A 12,691-nucleotide genomic window follows, 5' to 3' on the forward strand; every position below is an offset into this window, starting at 1 on the left:
TAATTTTTTAATATATAAAAAAGGAACATTCAAAAGATCTTTTTTTCTACTTTAAAGGCTCCATAAAGGTTTTTATTCTCATTCAGGCGACACAATTTTCGGACAAGGCTGGAGCCATTTCACATGAATGATTTCTGAGGGGGGTGGGGATCATTTCACGCTGTCCATCCGACGATATCAGAGCTACAATGACACAATTAAGTGTAATCAAAACGCACCCGAGCAGATGATCTGATTTTAAAGTAGCAATTCTTGTGATTTTCATGGACTCAAAACCCACTTTAATACTTTATATGTTTGGCATTTTTTTCAGTTACTCAACACCTGAACTCTCAGTAATTAGAGTCCACCACACACACAAGGATTTCTCATTTTTTGCAGAGAAGTGCTAGAACAAGAGCGAGTTACAACTCCTTAATAGTGTTACTAACATCCCCATATTGTATGGAAAACCAATGTTGGCGCCATGTGTTGTGTGAAATCAGATCAGACATGAGTTTGACTCTACTGCACTCAAGTGCACCATTTGCTCTCCTTTTGGTATTTTCTGGCAAATGAACTGCTCTCTGAGTGTCTACTGTTACCATGGTTACTACAGATGTCATCCAATCAACTGCTGTGATTTGTAAGGGCTACAATATTAATAATAAAAGTACCAGCGATGTTTGTTGTCATTTATTTTTTTCACAAATACTTAATATTATAGAGAAATACTGAACATTTAAAACTAGGTTTTCGCGGGCTTTTTAAATCTCTCCATTTATACCATTCGTTCCTATATACACCATAAAAAAACATTCACAAGCAAATTCAAAATGATTCATGATGGCAAATGTGACAGAGCTTCAAAGTACATTCGCTTGCAACAATTATACACAAGAGTTTAAGCACATATTTCTGAGGCATATTCGTCATTGTCCTTTGAATGCACGATATGACTCTCTGAAAACTTTGTGCCGGTGAATGCGTCTAGAAGCTTGCACAGTCTCAGTCGGTTTTAAATCTGGGACACCTTTTCCAAGTTCTCTATGATCAGGTCCTGTTCTTTGACGGTCTTTGATTCATTTCTCCTCGACAAGCACTGCCCTTCCTGATACGAGCACTTCCCGTTTCCCACCAACACCGATCCGACCCGCGAGCCGGATCTGACGGCGGGCTGCACCGGGAGCACGGCGTTCCCCCTGATCCGGTGGGAGAAGGTCTTCTGGCGCGCGATGTCGGCCGAGCACAGCTGGAACTTGAAAGCCGCCTGGAAGCCCCGGCGGAAGTTCTCGTTGAAGAAGCCGTAGATGATGGGGTTGACGCTGCTGTTGAAGAAGGCCAGCCAGTGAGCAAAGGGGTACACGTAGATGTTGATGACGCGGTACTGGTGCTCCGTGAGGCTGGCGTAGTCGCTCAGCATCATGAGCGTCCACAGGGGCAGCCAGGACACGATGAAGAGAAGGGCCACGATCAGCAGCATCATTATCACCCGCTTCTTCTTCCTCGAGATTGTGTGGCGACCTTCCATGCTCAGCTTGTTGCTGCCGCTGCCCTCTTCCGACACGATCCTGCTGCCTCTCGCCGGAGGTATGGCGGTCTTGTAGAGGGTGACGCCGATGCGGGCGTACATGATGACGATCAGGCTGAGCGGGGCGAGGTAGATGTTCGCGAAGAGGACGGTGGTGTAGATTTTCCGCATCTCCTGGTTGGGCCAGTTCTCCCGGCACCAGAAGAAGGGACGGGTTTTGTTGTCGCGACCGAGCACGATTCGCACCGTCTGCTCCTTTGTGACCTGGAGCATGACCCCCGAGGGACACATGATAGACACGGCCAGGACCCAGATGATGACGATGATTAGCTTCGAAGTGGCGATGGTCAGCTTCTGCTTGAACGGGTAGACGATGCAGCGAAACCTGACACGGAGGTGAAGGGAAGGAAATGACGTCTTTTAGGGGACAAGACACACCTACACAAGTAAAAAATAACCGGTAGTGTCGTAAAAACTTTTACCTGTCAACAGCTATAGCAACGAGAGTGAAGACAGACGCCGACACGGATATCCCTTGAACCATCCCGCTTAGCTTACACACTACACTACCGAACGGCCATCCTGCACAGAAGATTAACAAGCTGAATATGTCACCATTTTCAAATTGCAGTAGATAAGTAGATAAGTAGATAAATTATGAATCAACGAGGTAATTGCTCCTTTTACGGCTTCGGAAAAGGTGACATTTCATACCTGTTATGATGTTGTCCACCAGCGTGGTCGGCATGCAGAAGATCCCGACCAGCAAGTCGCTGATAGCCAGGTTCAGGATGAACACGTTGGTGACGGTGCGCATGTTCTTGCTGCGCAACACGATGAAGCACACCACGCCGTTGCCCACCATGCACACCAGGAAGATGAGCAGGTAGGAGACAGTGAAGACGGCGGCCACGGAGGGCTTGTGCAGATAGAAGTCGACGTACGTGATGTTCTGGTGGGTCAGCGGGTTGTCCTGCAAGCCCGAGGAGTTGGAAAGGTTCAGGCCCTCCCAGGTGGTGTTGAGGAGCAGGTCGTGGGTCATGGTGATAACCTGGGTGGAAGAGAGACGAAGACATATCAGTGCATGTTTTCTGGGTTAAATAACCAATACCTTTCATAAAAAAAAAAATAAAAATAAAAAAATCAACGTCACCCAAGCAGGAGTTCAATTCTGCAGACCAGAAGAACAAATTGATGGGTAATTTCATAAAACAATAAAACCTCCCCGCAAATCGATAATCCAATTTTTGTGTCTTTTGACACCATCTCGGTTGGTTGATTCGTTCCATTGGATGCTCTCTCACACTCACAACAATGAGCTGTCCCAAAAATGAACAATCTGTTCAGGGAGCAGTGGAGTGTGCTCGCTGGCTCACCGATGCGTTAAAAATCATCAAAATCCCCACGTTTTCCTCAAAACTTTCTGACTTATTTTTCCCTGTAAGGTTAAGATCATGCCGTCTGCAGGAGCTGACAGGAACTCAAGTCTATCAAAAATATTATATTTCATGTATTGTCCTGCAGGTCTGTGCAACTGTTTACAATGAACTGTCGATTTAAAAAAGCAATCTGATGATTGTTTTCAGTATATAAACAGATGGTAGTGGACCAGGTTTACTTAGTGATGAATAATTCATCAATGCAATGCAATAAATTAGTATTTTAAAAAGTAATATATCAAATCATGAAATCTAGCTATTTTAAAAAAATATTTTTACAGTTAATTGCATATTTTCAACATTTTTAGTAACTTAAACTAAAATTTGCATTAAATTCAAAGTAAGATATTCGGTGCATTTTCTGTGAAAAACCCACTGTTCAGATTCACTCTGAAACCTTCCCGTCATCTTCTCTGGAGGAAATGACAGATCATCAGCCTTCAAAATCTTTACTCAATTGTATTTGTGACAATAACCCGAACATGGATGACTGAGTGGATGTTAAAGCCCATTTCCAAAATCCTATAAATTGCAAAGAAATACGATAAAAAAAAAATCAATTCCTGCTGCTCCATATAGCTGAACTGAGCATCAATATTACCAGAAAATACAAAGGAGACAGCCAGATTTATCTTTCTGTGGTTCAAGAAATGTAGTCACTGTTATCCTTGTTTGTTGTGAAGTATTGTTACAATACTTCACTGATAGGTGAAGGACAGTTTATTTCAACTAATAAAAAGTATTTTTCTTTTTTTTTTGCATTACTCAATTTTGCCTCATACAGGCTTAGTACCTCTGTTTTCTGTTTAAAAATCATTTACACAATTGATGCATAATGAATTATTCCAGGTGTTTAAGTGATCATTTCTGCAAGACAAAAACTATCTAAGGAAAGTTTTTCAAAAAAAAAAATTCAGCATTAGAAACTGGTTTTCTTACCTTGCAGGGTTGCAGTGAGTTCTCCTTCTTTCTTCTGTCCCTCACAGATGGTATATATCCATTCGACACAAATTTCACCTCATTCAGAGCAGAAAGCTGCACGCTCTCATCCCTACGTGAGCACCCCGTGCGTCCGCGCAGCGCGCCTGCCAGATTCAGACTGCTGTAACACTTATAGATGACAGAGAGGAGACAAGATTCACTTGGGAGAGATGTGCTGGGCGGTGCAGAGGGGCTGCGAGTAACATGTTTGAGGGCTTTGTGTGAACTGAATAATATACAATCGGTATATAATAAACCTCTGTACACAGAGGTTGGGCAAGCATGTCTTGGATCACCCTTTCAAATAATCAGTCCTCCTCCTCTTCCTCAGCGCTCCCCCCTGCACTGATCTCACCTTTCGCCTCCCCCCCCATCCCTTCACACTAGAGAAAATACAAAAGTCTAATTGGTGCACATGAATTCTCCACAGCTGGGTCACAGTTCATTACAGTGCAGCATTTAAAAGTGACCTCAACTGTGTTCATTACCAGCATCAACTGAAAGGAAGAGGCCCGGCAATAACACCCAACAATGCCGCAAGCAGAACTTCATGATTACAGGAAACTTTTCCTGAGAAAGGTAACAGGCTGAAAGGGATGAAAAGCGGTAGGGAGTGATTTAAAAGAGGTCAGGGTGGGATTGATGCAGGGAGCACGAGGTGAGACGAAGAGGTGAGGACTTATTGTGACCATTGTGCAGCCAGCTGAGGAGGAGGAGGAGGAAGAGGAGGGTCGATGCCGCTTAGTGCTGAATCTCAATTTATAAGGAGAGATAAAGATAGAAGGGAGGAAAGCTTCAAGGATGCGCTCGCCATACGAAATTCTTCATTACTGTCACCGAGAAAGCATTTCAGGCTATAGTTTTGCTTCAGAATGCTCAATAGATGCATTTAAAAAAAATCAAATCCTGTCAAAACTGTAGACATATTCTCCTTCAAAAGAAAACATATGGTTTATTTAAAAAAAAAAAAAAAAAAAAAAAACCAGACTGATGTGGACAGGTGTTAAGGCAGCTGACAGCTTGTTGTGATGGCAGACTGTTGCTTAACTGGCACATCTAACTGGCTTTTCCATTTATTTTACATCAATTTGTGCTAATAGATGCACAGCAGTTAAGTAGTGATTATCAGTGCTGTTTGGATTGTTGACCACTGATTTGCAGTGATAAATTGCTCTAGTACCATCAGTATTATTTGAAATTAAAGCTCCGTGCATGATCTAAAATGATTTGAATATATATATATAAAATAAAATAAATCAAACTATTCATTGAATGATTCAATAACTTAATTGCTCCGTTTCTTGCCCAAGGCTACTGGCCAATACAATTTTTGTCTAACTGTGCTTATTTTTCTTTAACGGTTGCCTTCATTCGTCCCTTCTTGGCTACCTTTCTGTTTCATGTACTCTAATAACTGTACCTTCAGTTTAACAAAAAACAAAAACAAAAAAGCTGATGTCCCGTATGAAATACAGAAGCAGGAATGTCTGTTTGATTGACAAGCCTTTGGTGCAATCAGGTTATGGCTATCGGTGGGCGGGACGTAGTATTGCCAGGTTTTCAATCAGATCGAGTCAGATCCTCTGCTCGCTCCCCCCTCATATCGCCCAAATGTGGTAGCTTCCGGCTCCAAACCGCTCGGGACCGGCAAGATGGCGCCGGACAAATTCCGAACTCGAGGCTTCACAACAGCTGATCACAAACTAGCCGGTGACATCACTACTGGTTACCGCTTGATTCGAACAAAGCCGTATCTTTTTATAAAAACACAACACACCACTACTTTTTGAAGTGTGTGTTGTGTTTTAAATAAAATCCTGCGTGAAAGTTACACGTTTTCCCGTAGTGGATGAAAATGAAACCTACGTCATGCGTAGAGCCATGTGATTTACAGGGAGATGAAACTATCAACCAAAACACCTGGTTGGGGTTACTATAAAGAAGTAAACGTTTGGGGTTAGGAAAAACAACATGGTTGGGGTTGGCCGCACAGTTTATCAGCTGTTATTGACTAAATGTTTATGGCGTAACTCTAACTGAACTTTTAAGAGAGTGAAAACAACATTTATCTTTGAAATGTGCAGCAATAAATGTGTAAAGGAGCGTTAAATGGGAATACCGAAAAAGGTAAAAGAACTTGTAAACAACCTGAGTAAATACACTTAATCATTTCCACAACAGCATTTGAATGTAAAATATAAACCTTCAGTTTATCATCCGAAGTCAGAGAAAACAAAATAATGACCTCGCTTTGTCGTCAAGAAAAAAAGACCAAAGGTGAAAATTACTGCCAAAATATGGGGTAACCACATAACAGACGCCATTCATAATTTAAATATAACAATGATTACAGGCTTCATGAGTCAAAAAGAAAATTTTCAGCTGCAGGATTTTCTGCTCTGTTTAAAGTATTATTAAGTCGTCTACCAGGGGTCCCCTCACCCTGAGAACTAATTGTACCACGCGTTATTTTTTGCACTCTGCTTCTCTCAGCGATGCATTTGTCGTCCTTTACACGTTGCAATGATCATATAATTACACAGCACTCTTGTTGCGTGACTAGTGTCATGCCCCTGAACTTAACCTGCACACTTTGTGCTACGGATCAGTATTCATGGTGCCTTACCAAGTGCATTCTGTTTTAACACCATGTTCCTTACACAAGTGTTAAAACAAAGGAATATTAATGAGCTGACACACACACACACACACACACACACACCATGAAGTGGAGAATAAGGTGCAGACAACCAAATTAAATCATAAAGCAAATATAGATTGGATTATTAGGAGTGACACTGCTAATAAGGAGTTCGTGACTGCAGAGGCCGGCAAAGTAAAAGACATTTAATTAGAAAAAAAAAAAAGGGGGCGCGGGGGCGGTTACTTGTTGAACTGCCTGTAATGCCCAGAGGAAGGACACACTAATGGATCCTCTGGAGTGAGGAGCGACAGAGAGAGAAGAGTCTGGACACACAATCACAGGACGATGTTATAAACCTCGGAGACCGTCTCATGGGAGGGATGTACAGTGTGTGTCGAGAGCACTGTCACTTTATTAAGAGCCTTGAAGGCTGTTAGAGAAGCAAAAAGGTCTCTTTTCTAAAATGTATAATTTTCACATTTTCTATTCAGGCATTTAGAATTGACTTTTTTTGTTTTTTCTTTTGTTACGGTGCCCTTTAATGTGATAAGAGTCGTGCCAACATGACTTCACACCACATGCAAGTGTTAAAATGTCTGTTTTAACACCTTTGTTCCTGTCGGTAGAGAAAACCTCCCGGTGCCCGTTTCATAGGGTACCGTTTACACAGAGTGTGTACGTTGTGCAGAAAAAAAAGTCTTCATTAAATGTTTAAGTATCATTTTCTAATACTCAGTAGATGAATATGAGTCATTAACAAGAATAACCTTTGGGTTGTCAGATTGTGCATAATCGCTGACCCCTCTTACCTGAATTTAAGATCCTCTTATTAGCAAGTTATTAGGGCCAGAGTACCGAAAGATACATTTACCTACATGCACGAGATTCGGTGGACGTGTATCACACCCAGATGTACAAAAAAGTTCCACTGCACCATTACGTCTACTCAACAGGAAGTTCGCCATTTTGAATTTAGTCGCCATTTTTGGCGATTCGCACATGTTGTATTTCAACGAACTCCTCGCTGCTTGCACTTTTAATTCACATTTACAACTGCACGCATGTTCGATTAAAAACTCTTTATGAATAACTTGGAACTTTAGATTTTAATCCATTAATAGAAAGTGAGAAAGCAATTGGTATTTATTAATACTCTTTCGTTTTCTTCAACATTTAAAACTCCTTTATTAGTAAACAAAGAACTCCTGCCAGAAATGATTTCGCAATACCTGGGAACCCATTTCAATGACGTGTGACCTGAAAAGTCTTTAATGTCTTTAAAAAACCATTAACAAAGCAGCAGAGGGAGTTTTTGAATCGTCGTGACATGCAAATGTTGCCCATGCTCCTGCACACAAAGATTTATTTCTTATCTGCCATTTTTTGTTGAGAACCTACAATCTCTCCTTAATCTCCGTGTCGAGTTGGTCTTCATTTGGGTTTTTCTGTTTTGGTTTGTGTTTATTATCTGTAAAACACTGCTGGATGTGCATGTGTCTTTTTGAAAAGAGTCACTGCTGCCCCCTTGAGACACAATGCTATCCTGATTTAACGCCATACAGTCTGTATTTACACGTATTTGATATTCCTCTGTTAAGTAAAATGTTGTCATGTACATTCAATCAATATTCAGAACGCTGTTATAAAACCATACTATAAATATGATAAACTACAACATGTGTGATAGATTTACAATTTAGAACAGATGTGAGAACAAGTATGTAGATGTTCAGGATGTTTTTAAGGACACTTTATGAGCTTTGACAAAGCATCACTCATATTCAGTTATTCGGACTATATCTGTAACATGCAGTTACATTAATCTGAGAAAATGTGAAGGGAAAAAAACACCGACGTTCTCTCCTGCACCCGAGGAGGAATGCAATGAAAAGAAAACTGACTCAGTAATGAGCCAATTTGTATCACCGACTCAGGCCTGATGATCATGGAAACTATGCAGCCCTCCTTTCTTATCTCAGCTGAGCACAAACAGCAGGATGTGAGATTGGTGTCTACAGTTTCGCTCCGAGCTTAAACTCAGTCCAATCCATCTCTTTAAAAACACTGCGGGGCCCCCGGTTGTTCAGAGGTAACCTGATCGGATGTTGGCGAGCAGATTGAATGAAATCTTGAAAATTGGTTGTTCAAAGGAAAGTAGGGTGTTTTAAACTGGATTAAATACAGTAAGAGTCTTGGTTTGGGACTTCTTGGAAGTTTTGGGATACCATTTGATCCAAAAATTAAAAAAAATTAAAAAATTAAAAAAAATCTGGGTTTCAGGAACTAATGTTATAAAACCTTAAAATTGGTAAAAGTAATAAAGAAAATGTAATGTTATAGCATTCATATAGTTTGCACTTGATTTGTTTAATCGTCACAAATGTTCTTCACGAACAGCAAACCAAAGCCAGACTTTACATCTAATGATATTTGAGCTTCTTTAAGATTTAAAACATTTAAAGTATCCATAATGCATAAGTGAAAAATTTATGGTTTTTTTTTTTTATTAGTTGTGCGTCAGATTAACGGAAATGGACCTGTCTAGTGACCCTGTACAGGATGAAACGGGTATTAAAGGATGTTTGTATTGTTTTAACACTTAAAAGTTCACAACCTGGCTATACGACCTGTTCTTATTTACAATGTAGGCCAGTAGCGTGCATCTGGAGTCCCATTTAGAAACCCGGTGTTTTATTAAGTTTATTCACCTCGAGAAGTGTGTGTCTGGATCAGGATGATCCAATCATGTTGCCTTAAAAAAATACACTGGCACATAAGTTAAAATAGATTACACTGAGCCTGGATAACAAAACATGGAATTTACAAATGTGGATCTGTCTGTTAGAGATGACCTTTTTTTGAACAACTGGGCCTGGGTATCTGCATCTCCTAAATACAGCTAGTTGAACTCTTTACACTTATCTTTTCTTGACGAATTTCAGAATAAACCCGGGTTTTTATGCTTGAATGTGTTTATTCCAAAGAAAAACAAATCCTTTGTTTGTGCAGGTGTTGGCACAATTTAGGGAAAATTACATATTCAGTTGATGTTCAAATTTAAAAGAACAAAATCTGAACCCCGCAGCAGTCAGTCAGTAGGAATCTGGCGTTACTTTAAATATTAATTCACAATTAATAGAAATAAAAATACTGATATTTGTGCCATGAGCAAAAGTTTGACAAGTCTCAGAAGTTCATTAACTCGTCAGACCTTAAGTGACTCACTGGGACTCGTAAGGCTGCTCGAGAACTGTCATCAGGACTGTCAGCTGGTGACGGAGTCTAATAAACTCCCAGACTCTTCAAACCTCGTGGTAACACTCATTATCTGCAAAGCAACGGCTGAATAAGTCAGAGTCCCTTTTGAGGACAGATGAAGTTGAAATTAACCTCTTAAGACATATCTGAAGTGGAGGAAAAAAACAGCATTAGATAAAAAGATTACATTTTCATTTGTTTTAGATGGAAGTAAATAGCTGCAAAATCTAGATGCAAACGTCATTCATTTGAAAATCACACCTTTGGCAACTGAAAACTCTTATAACGATTAAAAAAAACACCACACACACAACAATGTATTTAAGAATCATTTGGACTGTTTTATTGCTCTCATTTTAAAACACTACTTCATAAAAAAAACACTGACATTTTCCTTCCTTCCGAGTAACCTACGGTCATTTGAGCACGTAAGATGCTTGTATAAAATTGGTTTCAGAGTTTTGAACATCAAAAATATTACATTAATTGTGGAATCAGAACCAGAAAGTCCAAAAAAAAAAAAAAAAAAAAAAAAAAAAAGAAGGTCAAGATATACAGATCACAGAATAAAGTGGAAGACAACGTGGCTTTTTTGGGTCAAAGCAGCTTCAACAGTCTTTAGTGTTTCACATTTTTTTTTTGACAGCTCATCGATGTGATTGTGAAAGCGTGATTCAAAGCGTGATTCAAAGCCCACGCACAATGCTGACTGTGCAAGTCAATATATTTTAAATGATTGAGATGTATTACACTCAGATATGCATTAATATGTTTAGATCAACTGAATCACCTTAAGTTATCAGAGTATACTTCAATCAAAAAAACTAAGCATAATCAAGTCGTTTGATGTCAGAAAAAAATTACAGATTGATGCATTTCACGACAAATTAAACCGTCACTACATGGAACATAAATAATGCATTTTATACTGATACTGCACAACATTTTTACCCTACACACTAAAAAGCAGAAGCGCCTCCCTGATTGGGAGTCACAGCATTTTATCTCTCACAGTGATTGTGTGTTCATTTGCATTTTATTTTTTTTAATAAAAAAAAATGCATTATTTAAAAAAAAAAAAACTAAAGAAGATTTCAGATTGAAAATTATCACATTAAATGTGGAATATGATCACATTTGAAAGAAAAATACAACTCAAATAGACTTTTAGGATTGAGTCTATGGTCAAGTATGAGAAAAACTAACCCATGAGATAGGTTTAAAATACTTTTCCACCCAACGTCAGCATTTGAAACATCAAGAAAAAAGATGTTTTTATGATTTTTTTTTGTAATTACTAAAATGCTTACATAAGGTGGTTCGAATCACTTTAAAATTATCGCTTTTGTATGGGTTTAAAATATTGCAATTCATACTTGAATTAGTTCATATTGACATTGAAAATAAAAAAAAAATCTTAAGTGTCACGGAGCACAAGAAAACTTAAAGTTAAGATTCAGAGATCCTATGCAGTGCCAGGTTAAAAAAAATTAAATAAAATAGAATCAGTGTTTGATCACAAATCATTGCACAACAGATGTGCTTAATATATCATGCCTGGCACCTACAGAAAAAGTAGGTCGAGCTACATACAGCTAAAATACATCTAAAACTCCCTAAAACAGGGAAAAGACAGCGGAGTGGAGACAGACCACAGAAAAACATATCTTCAAATTTCCACAAATGGTGATGTTAAATGGTAAAGCCGTACTTAAAATTCAACCAAGAAGTTATTTTCTGCTGAGTTGAAATACAATAAATAAAGAAGAAGAAGAAAAAAAAAAAATGTGTTTATGAATATGCAGCCTTGGATGAGAATATGCCCATAAATACAACATCAAGGTCCGCCACGTCACTCTCCGCGGACGACCTTTTGTAGCCCTTTTGTTAAAAAAAAACAACTAAAGGAGGAAACCCCTGTGGTCGCCTCTGAAAATGCGGTACCTCCAACATTCCAGTAGTTAGGACTTAAAATCTTTAACTACTAAAAACAGTACTATCAGAAGAGAGGTTGGTTATTTTTGGTTTAATTTGTTAAAAAAAAAAATATATATATATATATCTTAAAAACGGTGGAGAAGTCCTCCTGATCTGTACACAATCAAATAAAAGGTTTGTTTGGAAGACGGATTTGTTCTACAAACCTTATCAATGATTACCTATCTTTATCTTGATGCTTGATAAATTATTAGCACACACAGTTCTAAGATTTTGATGTCCCATAAAAACTGCATGCGGATGACCTTGAGTAGCCCTTTTGTTTTCGGCAAGAAATCGTGCAGAAGACGAACGGTCAACCGGATCTCGTGTCGGTCCTCAATTAAAAATTCAGTACCACCAAAGTAATTTTAACGTTTAAGACAAAGAACTTCCAGCCATTCGGATTTAAGTCCTCGCCTGACGAATATTTACAAAAACACCGCGAGGAAGCGGTACTACGAAACAAAAGAGGACGGCTCCGTTTGCCAAGCTGTGTTCGTATCCATGGACGATCTTTTCACAGATCAGTTTCAGAGCCTTTCCTCCCAAAGAAACTGTAATCCTCAGAGCCCCGGTGCATTAGAAACTGAGGAAAACCTTTTACGGAAGAACATTTCTCGAGACTGAAAGAGGAAGAGACACGGAATACAATGAATGTGATGTTTTGAATTTCTTTTGATTTAGTTTTTACTGCTTGATTCGTTTTAATGGGCATAAATCGTTTCAAGTCTATGCGATTCAATTCTTTCAAGGCCCTTTTCCAAAGACGGTACCCGTGCGGCTCAGCTCGACTCGGGGTTTTATATTATCCGTAAATGGTATCTGGTAATTGGTATATTTTTGGTATCACCTGAACACAAATGAAGTGGGCAGGCATTC

At 39.2% G+C, this 12,691-nt stretch overlaps 2 protein-coding genes across 2 annotated transcripts in view; both read right to left on the minus strand.

Annotated features, from left to right (window-relative positions):
• Positions 1-961: 961 nt before the first annotated feature.
• LOC138204563 (neuropeptide FF receptor 2-like) lies at positions 962-2,552 on the minus strand. Its single transcript, XM_069159870.1, has 3 exons — positions 2,225-2,552; positions 1,993-2,092; positions 962-1,895 (listed from the first exon to the last, which is right to left on the minus strand). The coding sequence occupies exons 1-3, from the start codon at positions 2,550-2,552 to the stop codon at positions 998-1,000; spliced, it is 1,326 nt and encodes a 441-aa protein (XP_069015971.1). The 3' UTR covers positions 962-997.
• A 7,596-nt stretch (positions 2,553-10,148) lies between these two features.
• Positions 10,149-12,691, minus strand: part of LOC138209566 (electrogenic sodium bicarbonate cotransporter 1-like) — a 33,537-nt gene continuing 30,994 nt past the window's right edge. The window contains exon 27 of the mRNA XM_069168242.1: positions 10,149-12,435. The gene's annotated coding sequence lies outside the window, so the exon portion shown is untranslated. The remainder of the gene's footprint in view (positions 12,436-12,691) is intronic.

This window comes from Embiotoca jacksoni, unplaced genomic scaffold, assembly GCF_022577435.1.
Source record: "Embiotoca jacksoni isolate LCO1_2020_lvr unplaced genomic scaffold, fEmbJac1.0.p SCAF_10, whole genome shotgun sequence".
NCBI classification, from domain to species: Eukaryota; Metazoa; Chordata; class Actinopteri; family Embiotocidae; genus Embiotoca; species Embiotoca jacksoni.

What these genes read in the sequence shown, in the direction of transcription:
- LOC138204563 (XM_069159870.1), bottom strand. Translation starts at nt 2,552, where the DNA reads ATGACCCACGACCTGCTCCTCAACACCACCTGGGAGGGCCTGAACCTT. An exon ending in GGTGGACAACATCATAACAG is followed by an intron (nt 2,093 to 2,224) that starts GTATGAAATGTC and finishes TCTTCTGTGCAG; the next exon opens with GATGGCCGTTCGGTAGTGTA. An exon ending in GTTGCTATAGCTGTTGACAG is followed by an intron (nt 1,896 to 1,992) that starts GTAAAAGTTTTT and finishes CCTCCGTGTCAG; the next exon opens with GTTTCGCTGCATCGTCTACC.